This window comes from Hipposideros armiger, unplaced genomic scaffold, assembly GCF_001890085.2.
Source record: "Hipposideros armiger isolate ML-2016 unplaced genomic scaffold, ASM189008v1 scaffold_4, whole genome shotgun sequence".
Lineage (NCBI taxonomy): Eukaryota > Metazoa > Chordata > Mammalia > Chiroptera > Hipposideridae > Hipposideros > Hipposideros armiger.
The window spans coordinates 7,887,746-7,906,016 of NW_017731354.1; the positions used below are offsets into that span (position 1 = coordinate 7,887,746).

Here is an 18,271-nt window from a genome sequence, read left to right on the forward strand (position 1 = left end):
CATATTGAACTACAAGATGGCAATTCTGATATTAAGAAGCAGTGATAATGCAGTTTTTGTCCTGAAAAACACAAAGTCACAGGCCTAAGAACAGTTTTACTTGTAACATGACTAGGATGAAAACCCAGTAAAAATACCCTGATACGAATGATGAAGACAGAAATATTATTCCTCAATAAAAGTGTGGCAGTTTAAACTATGGTTAAGATCTACCAGTGATCAAGACTCAGCATACTGAAAGAACAAGTTGAAAAAGAACTAAATGGGATACAGAAGGTATACAGTAAACTTTTGTTTAGGCCAAGTGCTGGCCTCATCTAAACACTGGTGCTCGACCAGCTGAACTCAGAACACTTGGGGAAGTTTGAAAATGAAGATCGTGGGGCCCAGGAATTCCTATTTTTATAAAGCTCTCCAGGTGACAGCCAGGTTTTGGAAAAACTGATCTTGATCTGTTTTCAGCAGAAAACTATTATCTGTGAAGCTTGATATGACTGAATAATTATCAGCAGCTTTGACCTTTCTACTTATTTTAAACCCAGTAAATGAAACAGAAATTTCTAAAATCTGGTTTCGTACTGATGATGAAGGAAATGGAAGAGAAACTTGTTATGGAAAACTGCCCTTAACGTTGCTCCCAGCTAGTTTTGAGGTTTTATCCCAAAAGAGAGACTTTTCTGGGAGGCAGAGCTTTCAAAAGAAACTGTGTATTCACTTTACATTTTGAATGTTTTTATTGCATTTAAAAATTACATAACCTTAAAAATAAATGGAATTCTAGAAGTTTCCCTAAATATGACATCTGTTTCATCTATCAATGTTCTCGTTTCACATATGGAACCTTAAAAAAAAATGCATGGATCTGATATACCAATATTTTAAATTACTTTTAAAAAAGGTACAATTACCTAGATTTAAATGAAACCCAAATACAATATGTATTTTAAATACTAAAGTAAAGAATATTCCTTTGCATTTTAATTTTTATATAAAGAACAAATATAATTTCTGTGTCTCGTCAAATTATATATAACAAACACATATATATGCATGTAGGTGAGTGTGTGTGTGTGTGTGTGTGTGTGTGTGTGTTGTGTGTGTGTGTGTGTGTGTGTGATATTATTAAAAACATGTACTACCCGGAAAATAAATTAGCATGATGAAATAGGCACAAGTATACATTATATCAGACGCCAAAAATTAGAAACAGTAGTGTTCCGATAGTATTAGTACCAGCAAAAAGATCACCAACAGTTAATCTGGCAGAAACATCAGAAGCTGTATGTGTTTAAATTAAGAACAATTTAGCAGCCTGGTTTTTCCAAACCCACAAAATACTAGTGTAAATCAGCATAAGTCAATCTGAATTTAGTCCACTGCTATCTTTCCTCTAAATTTAGGATTACATTCCACTGGAGTTTCATGAGGAATTCCTTTTGAATTTACTGTATTCCTCTGTGCTCGGAGCCATCTGTGTAACTATAAATGGTGACCCACATCTGGCTCTGTTTTCTTTGTAAAGGCTGTGTACATGATTAAATCTGCATATGAGAACAGTCTTTGAGAACCTTTTATTCATGGAGAAGTTTTTCGCACAGCGCCTTCAGTGACAACGAAGGGGGCACCGTAGCTGGTCTCTGTGCACATTTCATTGCTACACTGTGTTGCACGAATGATAAAATGGCCATCTGCGGTGGGATGCCCACTGGTGCCTGTGGTCACCGGCATGCCCACTGGCCGTCATCAATTCAGCATATTATAAACACACACCCTTGATCAACGACATGATCAGACTGAACTAAGAGCTGAAGAATTCATCTCTACCCTAGGGTCTTTTTTCTTACAGGAGAAATTCCATTTATTCCAACATTCAAGGGCATCCTAATGCGACAGACAGGGAAGTATAAACTCTAAATCATCCACGGAGAAATCCATAGGTACTTTAGTTAGGGCCTAATGGAAATTAAACACGTATTTACATCAGGGTATCTCACTTACTGAAGGAAAAATGATGGCCCAAATGTCCCCAGTCTGACTTCTGGGAAGCACAGAGTGCTCATATTTGATCAGATGAGCTTTTGTGATTCCTGGAAGATTGCAGGGGCCAGGTGTTCACTTTACAGAAATGGAGCCGAGTCTCTGTGTGGTCGGCACTGCTCCTTTAAATGTTGGATATTAGATGACTATCACATTGTAAAACCTTGATTCACCCAGTTCTTTTAAAATGGTTAACATCATCCTCAAAAACTAGACCAATTCTTTCTTTTTAATAGGCATTAGATTAGTGTCTCTCAGGAAGTTGATACCTTAAAATTACCTTTAGCAGATTCTCTGGATCCAACCTCAAACTGACCAAATCTGAATTGGATGGTGGCGGCGGGTGTGGGAGGGCAGGTGAGGAGGTTCCAAAGGGGTGGTGAAACCTCCACTTCCTGTTTTCTAGGTTATTCATATACATGACAGTTGAGGGACCATTGCACTCATCAATTACATTACCCTAAAACTATACTAACTTCAAAAGCGAGATGCAGCTTTACTATATTAGAGAGTTCCTCTCTAGCTGAATAGAAAGGTTTAATTGCAAAAAATGTAATCTGTGTTTTTAAATTGACATTTCTTAAAGTCATACTTATTTCTTGGCATTGCATCAAAAATGTTTGAGCATATTAAAAAAAGGCTCATACCAAATACTAACATGAGGATTTTTTTCTTACCAGATGATTCTCTAATATGTCATATGTCAAGTAATAAACACATTCAAAATTTCATTTGAAAAAGGAAGATGAGAATGCAATCTGCAAATCATATTTTTCTCCTGAAAACGAGCCAATTTTTGGATAACAAACAAATGCTCTCCTTTTAAAAACATGCTCTCACTATGACTAACCAAACAAGGAGGGTTTGTAGTTTTCGATGAGCGTTACTTGTTGGCAATGATGAATAATAGTGACTTGACGCACAGAATGATAAAGAATCTTAGGAATGATGCAGAGTTTTGCAGTTTGTTGAGTTTTTCTGGAGTTTTGTAGTTTCTACAACTTCTGAACAACATATATTTAAAAAAAATGTATTGGAGGATTTTATACTTCTACTGACTATCATGTGTGCTTGCTGGGTTTTGTGCTTAAGTGACATGAATTTCTTTTTTGACGCAAAATGTTTTGACATTCATTACACGATTTACTTCCATACACCGCACACACAATTCAAGTGTAAGCAGCATAATGAAGGCTGGTTTTAACGTGACAGGAAAAAAGTGCAGCTCAAGCATAAAACATAAAAGAAAAAAAACATTCAAAGTCAGATTTACACTCTTAGATCACCTTCTAATATGAAAAGATAAAGTTTCGTGGTGATAAAGTAAATATGAGAAAAACATGTCTTTCTCAAAATCCCATTTATGCATGATTCCCAGATAAGGTTTTTATTCCTAGAAAGTATGTTCAGTGAATCCACTAATTGGGCAGAAGCAGAAAATATAAGTATTGGCCAAATGGCACTTATTTTCTTGTATTAAGACCATCTTAACTTATTTGAAATGATATGATGTTGAAGATAAAAACTTCTGAATGTATGTTAGTTCTGTCATTCCATGAATGTTTCCCTTTCGAATATACAATTTTCTAATGCAATTAAAATCAGAGAGATAGTGGAGCACAGAGGGAAAAATTCAAGTTTTAGAGTCAAAAGAATTGGATTTTAGTCTCATACAGGAGTGACAGCAATGTCATGTGACTCTGTACAAGTCTCACTTTTTCTTGAGTCTCAAATCCCTCATTTATAAAATATGAGGATAACATTTTCTCCACCATATAATATAATATGATGGTTGTGCGACCTGTATACTGTAATTTGAATTTTTCATACACATCACTACTACTTAGATATATATCAGTGTAAACCTAGGTATTGTTCTGTAGAGATGGAAATATTTATCAAACAGGAGGTATAATCAATGCTTTAGGTAAAATTAATTCAGGCTGATGAGAGGAGCCAGAACAAAGCAGTTGGGCCAAATGCTCCGGAAGGGGGTGGAAGGCAAGCCTGCCAAGCCTTGTTGGAGAGCCCAGGTATCATTTTACCTGATGTTTCAACCTGCTATTGGTAACCCTTAATATAACGAGCCACTGTGCAAAGATAATCAATACTAGTAGGCAAACAAAAATGATACATACCCCTGGAATGATGCCTAATATTAATTTAGATATCTTTTCTAAGTAAAAAAAAAAAAAGACATATCCCTATACTCTTTAGGTCTGATTTGTTTAGTTTACAAAATGTAAATGTAATTTATATAGAACATAACACAGTTAAAAGTTAAAGATTTGTAGATAGCTATTTTTGGATGTTTCAGAATGTGATCGGTAGAAGCAAGCAACTGCTCACTATCAGCTCTAACCTATATATTTCAATATATTGGGTTGTCAGAAAAGTTATGACGCATTTTTGCAACGAAAAACAGAAAAAATACGTCACGACTTTTCTGACAACCCAATATATATAAAATTTACTTTCACATAAACCTGTACTTATCATTTATCAGTATCACACACTAAAAAGACTTTAAAACACACACATATAGATATCTGTATCACTTTAAACTTAGCTGGGGAGTAGAATTCTGTTTCTAACATTACCTGAAGAGATTAATTTTTAAAACACCCTAATTATGAAGCAGGTTTAAAACCAAAACTGAAACAGCTCTTTGAAATTCATCTTGCGATAAAGATGCTTGCATTTCTCTTTGTAAGGAACAGAGACAATGGTAAGTGAATGCCTTTGCTTCCACCAAAACAATCTCTCAGCTAACAGGCGGGGTGGCCCAGTGGGAGAGACAGGGGCTTGGAGACTGAAAGAGGTTCATGTACAAGCTCTGTGACTTCGTAGCTTTAAGAACGTAGGCAAGTTACTGAATTCTGTTCTATTTCCATTGTCTGCAAAATGGGCATTTACCATGTGCACGCGTCCAGGTTGCTGCGAGGTATTTATAATCAAGTATACCGGGCACTGAATGTGCCTGCTGGCTTATAGTCTGTGTTCAACAAATGATAGCAGTTGTCACTGGTAACAAAGCGATATGGTGCTCTTAGTAATAGATTACCATGCAGGTTAAGGAACTTATTATCAATGCCTAAAATAGCTTATTTTTCTTTTATAACATATATATATTCTTTGCAATCATCTGTTGCTAACGCTTTAATGAATATTAGATTCTGACATCCAATGCTTTGATATAAGTACTCAAGCAAGAAAAGGACAGAACACATGGAATCATGATTTACCTGTTATAAAGTTTATCATAGTTTTCTTTTAAGAGCTCCCGTTCCTTCTCTAAATCATTAATTCTATCTTGCAGCTAAAATGAAAAGAAAATTACACATTGGGTGATTATCATATAAAACAACATGGGAGTAAAAAACAAACACGAAAGGAGGCTAATATGTTTCAGTCGATTTCTAAATTGCAGCTGCTAACTAGTCTACTTATATTGTCTGTATTTAATTTAGCACTGATTTTTTTCCAAGTTGTTAAGTAAACATGAAATTAATATTTCTGCTTTAATTTAGTAGAAACGTATGCACTGCTTTACAGCAACCTTTGCCAAAACTCAATAAAGAATGTGTTAAAAGCTTGCTGTTAAGTTTGGGGAAACATAATATTTTTTACTTTCCTCCCCGATGAATTCCATCATATTCATTTTGTATTAATTTCCAATTGGCTCATAAAAACAAAAACAAAAGGATTAGTGTTTCTTTTGGTTCACAGTTGAAACAACTGTGTCAATCACTATTTACTCTGAAGATACAATTTCTCTTGTTACCTGGAATTTACAAAGAGCCAGTAGCACATCTTTTAAATAAATGCATGAGAAAATAGAATTGTATATCTTGTTTTATCCCAATGAACTTTTCAGAAATTAACTTGGGGTAATGATTATATCTTTATGACTAAAATTTAGCTTTCTGTATTTATTTCTAGTATCTATGTTTAAGTTTTATTCAGCAGTATATTTTATAGTTACAACCTTTTCCCATGGATCAGAGGATTCTAAAAATTCATTTTTATCCTCAAAATTCTCTTTTTACTGAGACACACTGAAAGATTCTCCCAAGATCGGAACAAAATATAGACATCTTATTTCTCTTCCATTTTCTTCAACAAGTTTAAAGGTTGCAGAAAAAGACTGTGCGAGTTGGGAGATATGGGTAGCAACAAAAAGGTGAGTTTTCAAACAACTTCTTAGGAAAAAAATAATTTCACCAAATTGCTGGTGATGCAGAATAGAACATCCTGCTCCTTAGAAACAGACATGTTCCTATAACTTTGTTCTGGTGTCTTGGATGAGTCATAAGCTGTTAAAATTGAGAAAGTTAAGTTCCACAGGTAATCTGGCATCAATTTCCAAATACCATGTTTTCTTTTTCCTTATAGCCCCTTAATAACACTTTAGGTAAACAGTAGATCTTGGCACATTTGCGAGCACTTCCAAGCACTGGTTTGCCGTGCCCATAATACGTTCGCTGCCGTTTGCTGAGTTTAAAGCACCATGTATGTATTGATAGCTTAGGATTTTAAAATAGGTGTAACATTTTAAATGTCTGTTTTATTTTTTTCAAAACTGTCAGCGACGGAGAAGTTTTAGTGCAACCAATGCTCAACACTTTGGAGGCTTACCTCTTCGAGTCTCCTTTCAGAAAATGTCATGGAGTGTAACTGTTTCTCAAGACTGCAGCACTTTAAACGCTGCTCTTTAAGTTGTTTGCTTAGCTCCTCTCCATTTGCCATCAAGGCATCATGGCTGATCCTCAGAGTTCTCTGCTTCTAGAAACCAACAAGGAAATCTTTTCAGAATTAGCTTGGGATCTGGATTTGAGCGAATGAGTACAATTCTATAAATGGATTTGCTCCTGAAGTTCACGTGATACAGTTTATTCTTCATCTCACAGGAGTTTTTGTGCTGCTTGTCCACAGGAGACGCTCTCAACCCAAGTGTGTCACAATGAAGAAAATACAGTGTTAAGTCACACCATGCAGACTCTTTTTGTCCTTTCTTAAATTTCTGCCTCGTTTTAGACTTGTTGATAGTGACAAGTGAGTAAATTCGTTTTAGCAATTCATCTTTTTTTCTTTTTGCTGTGATTACAGTGGTTGGACCTGCTGTCTGAACATACTGCTACATGGGTCAAAAATCAATGCTGACCCCAGATATTCAAACTGAAAGAATTTGTCACCACAACATATCAACAGCCTTGGAAAGTTAGCTTCTAATTTTAACATAATTAAGTTAAAATTTTGAATTCAGTACAATAGCTACTGAAGTCTTCTTAATTTTAAAAGTGATCTATTTATGAACATGCTTTCAATTCAACGTTTTATATGTCAATGCCACATACTTCTCTCATAAACAAAGGTGATTATACTAAAGTCTTTTCACAGAGACCCTATGACCATAACACAAATGCTTCATCTGCTTATTAACATCACTTACGTTCTGCTGAAGTTCTCCTTTGATCACATAAAAACAACATGGCGGCTGAGCTACCTGAGTCCAGTTTTTGTTAGTCTTGGTATTATAGCAGGAACCACCTTTAACCAGCTCTCTCTGTGCCTCCTGCTTCATGGAAGCTGTTGGTCTGAATGAACCTCTCCTATCTCTCCCCAATGTCAAGACCCTAGATCTGCGCTACAGAGACACTTGTTAGTGTTGGCATTTAAACAAATACCTGGCATCACTGTTAAATGAAATCAAAATAGTCAGTGATAAAAGAAGAAATCACTTCTCAATTCCTTTCTTAATTCATTTTAGAAGTGGTTTTCTACTACATGTATTTTGGAATCCCCCTCTTCATCTTTGTGTAGATAGCGCTATCATGCCTACCCTCTAATTAGCCTCCTCTCTTTTATAAACTCTCTTATAAAAGGTAGTTATTACTTGACATTTAAGAAGGTTCCTGCAGGATGAAAAATACTACCCAGAATATGGTTGAACAATGTTTATCTATTATAATTCAGCAGGGAATTTAGGATTCAGATGACACTATGCTTTGCATCGATTTATTGCTTCCCTTGTCTCAGTACTTCAAAGAAAGCACAGCAGGCCCCTCTTATCCATGGGGGGGGGTATGTCCCAAGACCTCCAGTGGAGGCCTGGAACCACAGACAGTACTGAACCCTAGATGTACGATGTTTTTGTCCTATACATACACCTGTAATAAAGTTTAACTTATAAGTTAGGCACAGTAAAATATTAACAGTAACTGATAATAAAACAGAACAATTATAAGAATATACTGTAACAAAAGTGATGTGAAAATGGTCTCTCTCTCTCTCTCTCTTTCTCTCTGATAACTGAGATGCCTCCTACGTGATTAACAGGAGGGTAGGGTCCACAGCGTGGACACACTGGACAAAGGGCGGATTCATGTCCCAGGTAGGATGGCCCAAGATCTTATCACACTGCTCAGAATGGCATGCAATTTAAAACTTAGGAATTGTCTATTTCTGGAATTTTCCATTTAATATTTTCGGACTGAGGTTCACTGTGGATAACTGAGACCACAGAAAGCGAAACTATAGATAAAGGGGGGAGGGGGCGCTACTGTACTGCTTAATACAAATTCTGCTCACCTGGAAGGTTTGGAGTTAATGAATTTCAGAACCTATGTTAATTATGCAGCACCAACCAAATAGGAGACCTCTGATGGCACATTCCCGTGGGGCCACAGTCCTTGTTAAAACAATCATGGGGACAAAGGGTCCCAAGTATTCCCAACCTGAATGGTTAAGATTTAAAATAAATGCACTGAGAGTTGATATGATGGGTACTCAAATATTTTCTGATAATGGTAGTGATGAAACACGCAAAATACCACATCAAAGACCTAACAAAAATTGATCATTGGCCTATCCTAACTTTGGTCTATCTTGGATAGTTCATAAATGCTTAGAACTGAAGATATATGTAAATACATCTAAACCTCCAGTGCTATGTACCCATATAAATTCAGATAAAAGGAGTTAAAAATGAATTTTCTTGGCATGAGATGATTTACGATAAATGTACTTATTATTTTAAGATGACACGGATATTTATAAAAAGTCCAAGCAGTTAGTTATTTTTTTAGTTATTAAGTTTTAAAAACAAATAATATACGAAGTTACATTACAAACACTTGAAAATAAAAAGAGTAATCTTTAAAAATTACTTTTTAGTGTTATGGCCATTCTACATAGAAAAAAAATACAATTTGAACATTATTTTTGAACTGCTGTATCTATGTATCACCATAATAAAATAATTTACTACAGTACCTCTTGAAGCTGAATAAATTTTCCTTCCATTACAGAAAGAGCATTGCTTTTCTCCACTAGTTGCTTATGAAGTTTAATCATTTCTACATTCTCCCGAATGTTTGACCTTCAATGATATATTTAAGAAAAAGAGAAAGACAGAGTAAAAAATGCAAGGCAAAAGAAAAAAAATAATCTGTGATGAAAATACACATTTTCATTGAATGTTACCTAGAAAAAATTTACACACTTGCAGATCAGTCATCAAGGTATGCACTTAGGATAGATTTATTATTAAAACCAACCAACAATCATTCTTGAACTTTCACAAACTCATAGACTCTCAGAATTTGAAGGAAGCCCCAAGTTTGATGACTTGGGTTGCCTATACAATGACTTATGGATTTTAAATCATTTTACAGTGTCCTTAAAGATGGTGCAAAAAGACATCAGTCTAGCACAGAAATCGGACCAAACTTCAGACTTATTTTAAGGAGGGCTATCACACTACTTTTCCGTAAATGAAAAATGTGCAGTTCAGCCACTCATCTTCCCACCACTCCCTCGAAACAAATGGTATCATAAGATTACCATTTATTGCAGTTTCCTCCTGGAGTTTGAACTTTTCAAAATATTTGCAAAAAAAGTGACTTAGCGTTTTATACTAATAATGCCCAAAGCTGGCATTTAAATATGTTGCAGATGTGCCTTTGGCTGTAAGAGATCATTTAACGTCCACAGGGTATATAGAAACTCTATATGCTGCAATACTAGTTTGTATTTTTTCTACCGAGATTAAAGCAAATGTAGAATTTAACAGGAAGATCTTATTAAAGGTTAATCATAGATCTAAATGAATACCTGTTTTCAAAAGGCAGAGAAAGGTCCTTAATTTAATACATTCAAAAGTATCTTAAGAATTGTGAAGCTGGGTTTTAGACTTCATTTTTAAGAAAAATAAACATAAAAATTTTAAATTCAGAAAATTATTTCAGTATTTAAAGTAATTTTGCTTCCAAAACTTATCGAGTGTACACATATTGGAAAAATTGTCACGATGCCCTACTGGAACCAGAAAATGGACTACAAAGCTCACACATCTGTAAACCAGCTGAGGACTTGAAATACTTAATTTTCCTCTTTGATATTTGAAAGTTCATTGTATTTTGGCATTGGACAGTTAGTTGTCCTCACACAGAAGATAAACAAGTCCAAGAACCTGGATCTTGCCCAGGGTACAGTCTTAACACAATGTTAAAATCATTATGTGTCTAAAACATGTTATCTAGTAGTTCCGAGCAAACATTCAACAGCACACTATTACTGCCCTTAGTATTACCTTTACTCACTAAAAAAACCCCAAAAAAACCCCTATAATATGGGAAAAAATATATTTTAAATAGGTCTAAGAAAAACATTCTTGTTTTTTTATATTTAGAAGTCAAAATATAATTTATCTGTTTTTTCCAAAATTACTTGGTTTGACCACTTAACAGTGAGTGACATTTACTGATATGGAAGGACAGAATTCTATTCAAATAGTTTCAGATATTTTCTTATATTTTCAGTTGTCCCTGGTATTTTATTTTTCTTATTCTTAAGTATGTTAATATTTTTAAGAAGATATATATGTCAGATATATTTAAATAATAACTATTACTTAATGACATTAACAAAGAATTAAACCCCAATAACCTATTCAGCCACACAGGGTCACAGAAATAACAGATTTTAATTTTGAACTTTCTTTTGTGTGGCAAAGGCCAGTAAGTATCGAAGTATCTTTCAAAAATATTCAGTGGGTTAATTGGTGGATGTTTTCTTAAACTTCTTGGAGTTCAATTTTTCACAATATTGCCAGGAAAAGTGTCTTAGTATTTTATACTCATAATACCCAACAAGTGGGCACAGATGTAGTTAGAAATCAACAATAATAATGTGGGTCTTTAAATAAAATGTTAGTTCGCTAGAGAGGACGCCTATTCTGAGACAATACGCAACACCTCCAAGTCTTTAATAATTATTTTTAAGTGTCAGGTTTGGGGGCTTTCTGCCTCATAGTCATTATTATGATTGGATATTATGAGAGGCTGACTTGCTGTCGAGCTGAAAGTACTGAGTCAATGATACCAAGTACCTGAACGTTAAAATCGACAATGTGATGACCGTGGTCTGGCCTTTGGAAAGGTGTGCAGTGGAGAATCATCTCAAACCTGATAATCAACTCAGCATTTCTCCACAGATGAAACATGGTGAAAGGATAAGAGTGGAAGTGAGAGAGAAAGGACGGAAGGCCAGGTCACAAAAAGCGGACAAGGAATGCGAGAAGGGCGTTGGAGGTAAGAGGGGGCAGGAGTCACTGGTTAGCCACCTGGCCTCGCCCGCTCTGCTGGTGCAGGAAGGCCTCAGGCTGGGTTCCTCTGAAGAAGGGAGTCAGGGCTAATCTAACGAGCCATAGTTTAAGCCACCTCCACACTATGTTTTCCTGCCCCGTTCCATGCCCTAGGATGGGAATAGCCCATCTTCAGGATGATGACATTCTAACAGAAAGAACAATGCAGAGTAAAAACATTCAGATGAACACTGACAGTCATGTACCAATTCATACATGCTGCATTACACATGGTGAAATGATTTGCAAATGGATAGCAAGCGTATCAATTAAATGCTTTGTAAAAATAAATTTCTCAAAATTTTCAGGAAGGATTCTGAGAAAACTAGGAACGATTAAGTTGAAAAACACAGTTTGTTTTCTCTTTCTTTTTCTAAATAGATATATTCTTTGGAATTAGGCTAAAATCTTCCAAAACTATGAAAAGAGTTGTTGGCCCATCGCTAGATTAAAAACAAACTGAAATAAATTAGATTTTATGTTGAAAAAAGTAATGCAGCTCAACAACCTACGTGCCAAGTTTCTCTCATAATTTGAAACAGTCAAGCAATAAACTCAGAAAAAGGAATTTCTAATGGAAGCCTTGAAAACACTTGATTCCAGCTCTGCTACTGGGTGCTATAATAAATCCAGAAACTTAAAACCTCAGACACACTGGAGAAGGACAAACTTTCAGTGGAGCTATGTAATGTATAGTCTAATATGAAAGCTTAAGAAGCAAAGATCTTTGCTCCTGTGCGTTTCTTATACTTCACTTCCCAGGCACATAACTCCCTCCCCTCCACCCCCAACCCCACTGACATTTCATTCTCTGCTGCAGTAAGGATTATGCACGCCAAAAACAAAAGCCTCTTGATTTTTTGAGGCAAAAATGTTATAATAGTGTATTTAACCCCATTTAGAAGTGAAGGCTTTAGGGTACAGAAGCTAGACTGAGATTCTGGGAAGTAGTTAGGTCAAATATTTATGAGATAGAATAGAGAGGCTGTTTCAGAGTAATAGTTTTAGGCCGACTAAATTTGGGGGATAGAGTTGAAAAACACCTTAGGATTAAAAAACAAAAAAATCAGTTATTTATTTTTTTTTAAACAGCGGCAGACATTCTGTAAGTGTATTGTTGAAAGAAATGTAGGTCATTCAGAGCCATTAGGGTACACAAGCAAGGTCTCCCTTTTGAATAGGGTTACAGGGCGCTGCTAGTAAATGGAACGGAGTATGCTTCGCTAAAGTGGCCGAGGGAAGTCCATCTGAAAAGTAACGGGTTTGCTCAAAGCTGCTACTTGAGTTCATAGATCAAAACAATGCTCCCTGATTGAAGACTGCATAGAGGAAAAATTTTGTCTGTGTATGTTTATTTGCCTCTGGGTCATATTTTTCTTGTGGTGTTCGATCAAAATATAAATCAGAACTCGGTAGTTTGTCCTCTCAACATCCACAAGGGATGGAGGGGGAAAGTTATGTGGCGCTCTCTACCTGCACATAATTGAACTCTTCTGAACATGGAGGGAATGCTCCCAAGGGCTGCGTGGGGACAGGAACAACACAAATCTTGACTCATCTTCTAAAGAGGACCATTTTGAGGATCAAGTTTAATGGATTCCAACTAGTAATGGGAATCTGAGAATTATATTCAATGTATCAAAAAGCCCAACAGGAAATCTAGGTTTATTGGCGATTCAGTTGCAAAAGTGAACTAAAGGTCTTGTATTGTTTTTAATTTTTTGATAATTATACCAAGTCAGTAGTAACACAGGTTATTTTACAATTATCAGAATGAGTGGTATGATACAGTCTTCGATGACTAGAATAAAGAATTGATTCAATTAATAAATTTCAGTAGACAAAATCTTTCAGAAACACAAGGTCCCTAGGGAGAAAAGTGGCTGTTGTTTAAAAGGCAGGTAACCATTTACCCATTTCCATCTTCCCTTCATAGTTGAGGCAGCTAACTGAGGCTGAGGGAAGGAAAGGGCCTGGCCAGCGTCCTTATGCGAGGGAGCCAACACGCAAATCCAGTTCTAAGAGCGAAATGCCTCCTGTCCTGCTCTTGCAAGTTGCTTCCTTCCACCGAGACGTTCCTAGGTTTTGGCTTTCCTTCCATTCTCACGTACGTACGCGCTAAGACGTTTTGTACTATTAATTGTGACGATTTCTGTAGTTTGTATAAAGTGCTGAGAAAATACATCAAGTTGCTATCACAGAAAAATCTTAAGTAATATTAACAGTAAAAAGCACAGGGATACAAAAATGATATTTGAGTGATACTTTTCATTGGGCAAATTCTAAGGTATTCAAAACAACAGTAAGAGCTGGGTGAGTATGTTTTTAAGAAAGGACAGATCACCTCCCTGTGTAATAATAGCGTTTGCATGGTTATCCCTAGCCCCAGTTACCCTTCCATCCGAGAGCCAGATGTGCCCTCTAAATTAGGGGGCTGGGCAATCAGACACATGCAAATTGAGGGACATTCTGTAAACAGCTATCAATGGGCTGGAAAAGACTGGGGACCACGTTGGAAAAAGGAACCCTGAAGGACATAACAATTAAATACAACACATGAGCCTTGATTGGATACCAGATCAAAACAAAGCAAAACAAAACAAAAAACAGCTATTTAAACAAAATAGCTATAAAGGACAGTATTGGGGAGACTGGGAAATTTGAATATGGACTGTGTATTGGATGATGCTACTATGTCATTCACTGCTAAGTGTCCTGAATGTGACAGTCACACTGCAGCTATGTAGGAGGATGTCCTTGTCCCCAGAAGATACTTAGAAGTGTACAGAGGGGGGAGTGATATATGCACTTAACTCTCAGATATGAGAGGGGGGTGGGGAGAGAAGGAGGGAGGCCATGGGACTCAAGCATCACCGTGCAGAATGCAGACTAAGCTTGTGTCATTCATAGATATGCAAAGGGGTGAAAGGTATGTGAGTGTTCACACTACTGTTCTTACAACTTTTCTGGAGGTTTGCAATTTTTCAAAATGAAAAGTTGGGGAAGAACTTAACAGTCCCAGGAAGTAATCCTGTGTGTGCTCAGAGGGGACAGATGGAGCCCCAAAGCCAAGCTGTTTCTTATGCTGCAAAGGGCCGGTCTTAGGGTTTGACCGTCTGCTGTCAGCCAAAGGGAAGAGGGCAAGTCAGAATGTCTGAAACATTTACGGGTTAAATTTCCTCCACTGGGACGTTATGGCACTTACATGATTTTTAATGAAGAAGGTAAACACGCTGACATGTACTTAAAAAAAACATAGTACAAACTACTTACACATTTGGTAAGAGTATAAATATTTTTGGAGTTGAAAAAGTCAATAAAAGGTAAAATCATTCTGATTTTAATGTTCGTGTACATGTGTTCACTGGTTACTGCTTTGCATTTAATTTAAGACGGCCTTTTTAATAAGCAGAAAATGTGCATTTTTATATTGCTTAAATTTTAATATGGATTTTTGTTCAAAACAACACAGACATTCAGGCTACTTGTAAATGATACAAGATTTTTTGCTAATGAGGCATTATGTAGAACATATGCAAAAATCACAACTCAGTCTTCCAAAATAGACCACAATAACAGGAAAAAACATGATTTTAATAAAAAAGAGCAGCACTGGCTTTTTACTTCAAAGCAATTAAGGGCTTTGGATAACCAAAAGTTTATGTCAAGCTGATGCCAAACCAAACTGGTCTATTAAACACATACTATGAGGAGTTTCTATAATATTCTATGAAAAGGCTCTTTGCCATAAATATCGAGCACCGCACTCTGAAGATTACAACTGTTCAGTTCACGTTTGAGAACAAGGAGTCCAACATCCAGATCAGACTTCTAGAATTTCAAATCTGAAATAATGTATCCGTGAAAGACAAGTTTAAATATGTTTTCCATTTTTGTGATTTTTCTCTACAGTAAATTATACCAAGTTTTATATTCTCCTCAACATTTTTTTCAACAGTTTTCCATTAGTCTCAAAAAAAAAATTGCTGTTACACATAAAAGTTTGAGCTATGTGTAAACATATAAGAAAAAAAGACTTGAAGTCCTTTATTTGAAGTCATTTCTTTGGTTTTCAACAACTGTATTTCAGGAAACAATATGCCATTCAGTACAGGCACCCTTCCTTCCAAGCAAATAACATGTACTCTTCAATTTTACAAAACCAATGAGGTAGGGTACAAATTGGTTTATTTCTTTGGCCTCTGCAACAAAAGTGCCTTTACCTATAATTCTTATTTTGTGTCTACCTCTAATTTTTCATGTGACAAAAAATAGGCTGCTGTGGAGTTAATCATATAGCCCCCCGAAGAGGGTAGCAGTTTAGTTTTTAAGGTTAAACTCTTCTACGTGTGTATGTTGGTGTCTCTTGCTGAAAACATTTCCAGTAGAAAATGTGTGTTTTTCTAGTGTAGGACTGTTTCTTCTCCTGTTTCTAGTCTTAGGACTGAAGGGCATCTGGATCTCTCAGTGAACATCGAATGCTCTAGTCCCTACATGATCAGATCCCTTTGGAAGAGGCAACAGCAAACAGTGTCCATGCTACTCTCCGAGGATATAACAGAGAAAGCGAAGCTGATCGGGCTGGGCTCCAAGCTTGGGCGTGGCCTAAGTGCAGAATTTTATGTTCACACAGTATCTTAACTATGGCTGCGGGCAATTTATGAAGATAACCATTCTCAGGGTTGGGGTCTGGTCCTCCAGCACTGTTCCTCGGGAGGAACCATTTCTTGGTTTTCCAAGGTTAAGTCTAAGTCAGTTCTTCTTCCTGGGGGAGCATGAATAACTCCTAGGTATTCAAGCTGGTTCAAAGCCAGGGTTCAAATTACATCCCCTAATATAATTCTCAAAAATATTCCTGTTTCTTTTGCCCAGCACTTAGAAGCATATATAAATGTCACTAACTATGTAGAATTGCGTTATACGATTTAATTTTACACAGAATTTTTTAGGAACAGGAATTATTAGAGCTAATACTAATCTTTTAAATCTCTCATAGTTTTTCATGTATTTTTAGCCCACTTTATTTTTTAAAACAAGGGTCACATGATGCATCATTTCTTAGCTTTTTCAAATATTACCATGGAAGGTTAGTTTGTTAAAGGGCAATGAAACTCTGAGCCTGAAATGAAAAACTAGAAAATCATACTTGGCGTTTCTAAATAAGAACCTAGCCACACGATCTGACATCACTGGGAAAGGGGAAAAACAAGGAGAGGATCGAGGTCTGGTTTAGGAACACATGAAGAGAGAAAGAAAAGAGATACAACAACCAAAATGCAATGTGAAGACCTCATTTGGATTCCAATTCAAATCAACAGCAGAAAGACACTTTCAGGGAAGTGTGACTAGATAATGTTATGAGATAATGTCAAGGAATTGCTATTAATTTTGGTAGATGTCCTAATGGCAGGGTGGTTATGTTAAAAGACAATTCCTTATCAGACAGGGGTACACACTGAAGCATTTACAGGTGAGATGACATGCTATCTGGCTGGGGCTCATTAACTGAAGACAGGAAAGGTGAAGCGATGGATGAAACAGGACTGGTACCACGCTGATAACTGTGAAAGCTGAGTGATGCATACGTGGGAGTTCAGGATACTGCTCTCTCTACTTCAGGGTATGCTGGGTCCGAAAGAACCAACATAAAGAAAAAAGAAAAGAAATAAAAAGAGAAAAGCCATAAAGGGGAGAAGATAATTCAAGCAAGAATACAGTGAAAACATAAAGTCTTGTTGGATGCACAATGTGAAAGCTATCAGAAACCAAAAAATAACAAAGGAGGATAGGGAAGGAAACACTGCACGTGTCAGAAGGCAGCCAGGAGACCATAGAAAAGCCCCTCCGTCATCCATAACAATCAAGATTTTGATGCAAACTGAGTATTAGGAGAGGTAACAAATTTGGGGGATAAGAAAACCAGTACCATGTTATGGAATTTACTACCTTTAAAGCTGAAAAAACTTAGGGCTGGACTGATTCACAAGGCACGCCAACAGATGAGTCCTTGTTACACATATTTCTCTCAGTGGCTATAATCAAATGGTGCCAGAACCTTTTACAGTCTTGGGAAATGGGGCAAATGAGAGGAGTCAACAAGATGGGGAAGAACAGGGTAGGAAAATCGCCCTTCGAGGAGAGCTGTTGATAGCGATTAGTAGGTCTGGAGCAGGCTTTTATGCAGAGTGCTAAGTCAAAATGTGACTTTTAAAGAGACGAGGCTTTTCCTTCTATGGCACATGATAAAGTATGTTAAACTAATTTTGACCTCAGTGATATTTCTGGTTTAACATACCTTTGATCTGTGGCCTGCTGTTCTCGAAGCTGAAGAAGAGATAACTCAATTTCATTTTCTTTCCTTCGCAACTGAGTTTTCAGGATCTCGGCCAAGTGCTCTAACTCTTCTATCTGGCCCCTCTGTGACTGAATAACGTTTTCTCTGAAATAAAGACCCTTTACGTGAATTTGTAGTTTGCAGAAATATCCGCAGTATTTGAGATCAGTACAAAGAAAGTTCTTGATAATAAAGAGCAAGCAAAAGTTAAAAATTTTAGCTTCAGTGCCTCCGTGCGTAGGAAAAGAGCAGCA

The 18,271-nt window shown here is 36.5% G+C and overlaps 1 protein-coding gene and 1 long non-coding RNA gene across 3 annotated transcripts in view; one reads left to right on the forward strand and one right to left on the reverse strand.

The window, feature by feature from the left end:
• Positions 1-14,178, forward strand: part of LOC109383465 (uncharacterized) — a 34,942-nt gene extending 20,764 nt beyond the window's left edge. Inside the window, exons 2-3 of the long non-coding RNA XR_002124184.1 lie at positions 11,534-11,630; positions 13,620-14,178. This is a non-coding gene — a long non-coding RNA (uncharacterized LOC109383465). The remainder of the gene's footprint in view (positions 1-11,533; positions 11,631-13,619) is intronic.
• The window catches only part of RPGRIP1L (RPGRIP1 like), an 85,388-nt gene that overhangs the window by 54,412 nt on the left and 12,705 nt on the right, over positions 1-18,271 (reverse strand). For both annotated transcript variants that reach the window (XM_019643822.1, XM_019643833.1), the window contains exons 6-9: positions 17,979-18,122; positions 9,313-9,418; positions 6,676-6,822; positions 5,283-5,356 (exon numbers count right to left, since the gene is read on the reverse strand). In XM_019643822.1, the coding sequence (XP_019499367.1) occupies positions 5,283-5,356; positions 6,676-6,822; positions 9,313-9,418; positions 17,979-18,122 (471 nt within the window). The remainder of the gene's footprint in view (positions 1-5,282; positions 5,357-6,675; positions 6,823-9,312; positions 9,419-17,978; positions 18,123-18,271) is intronic.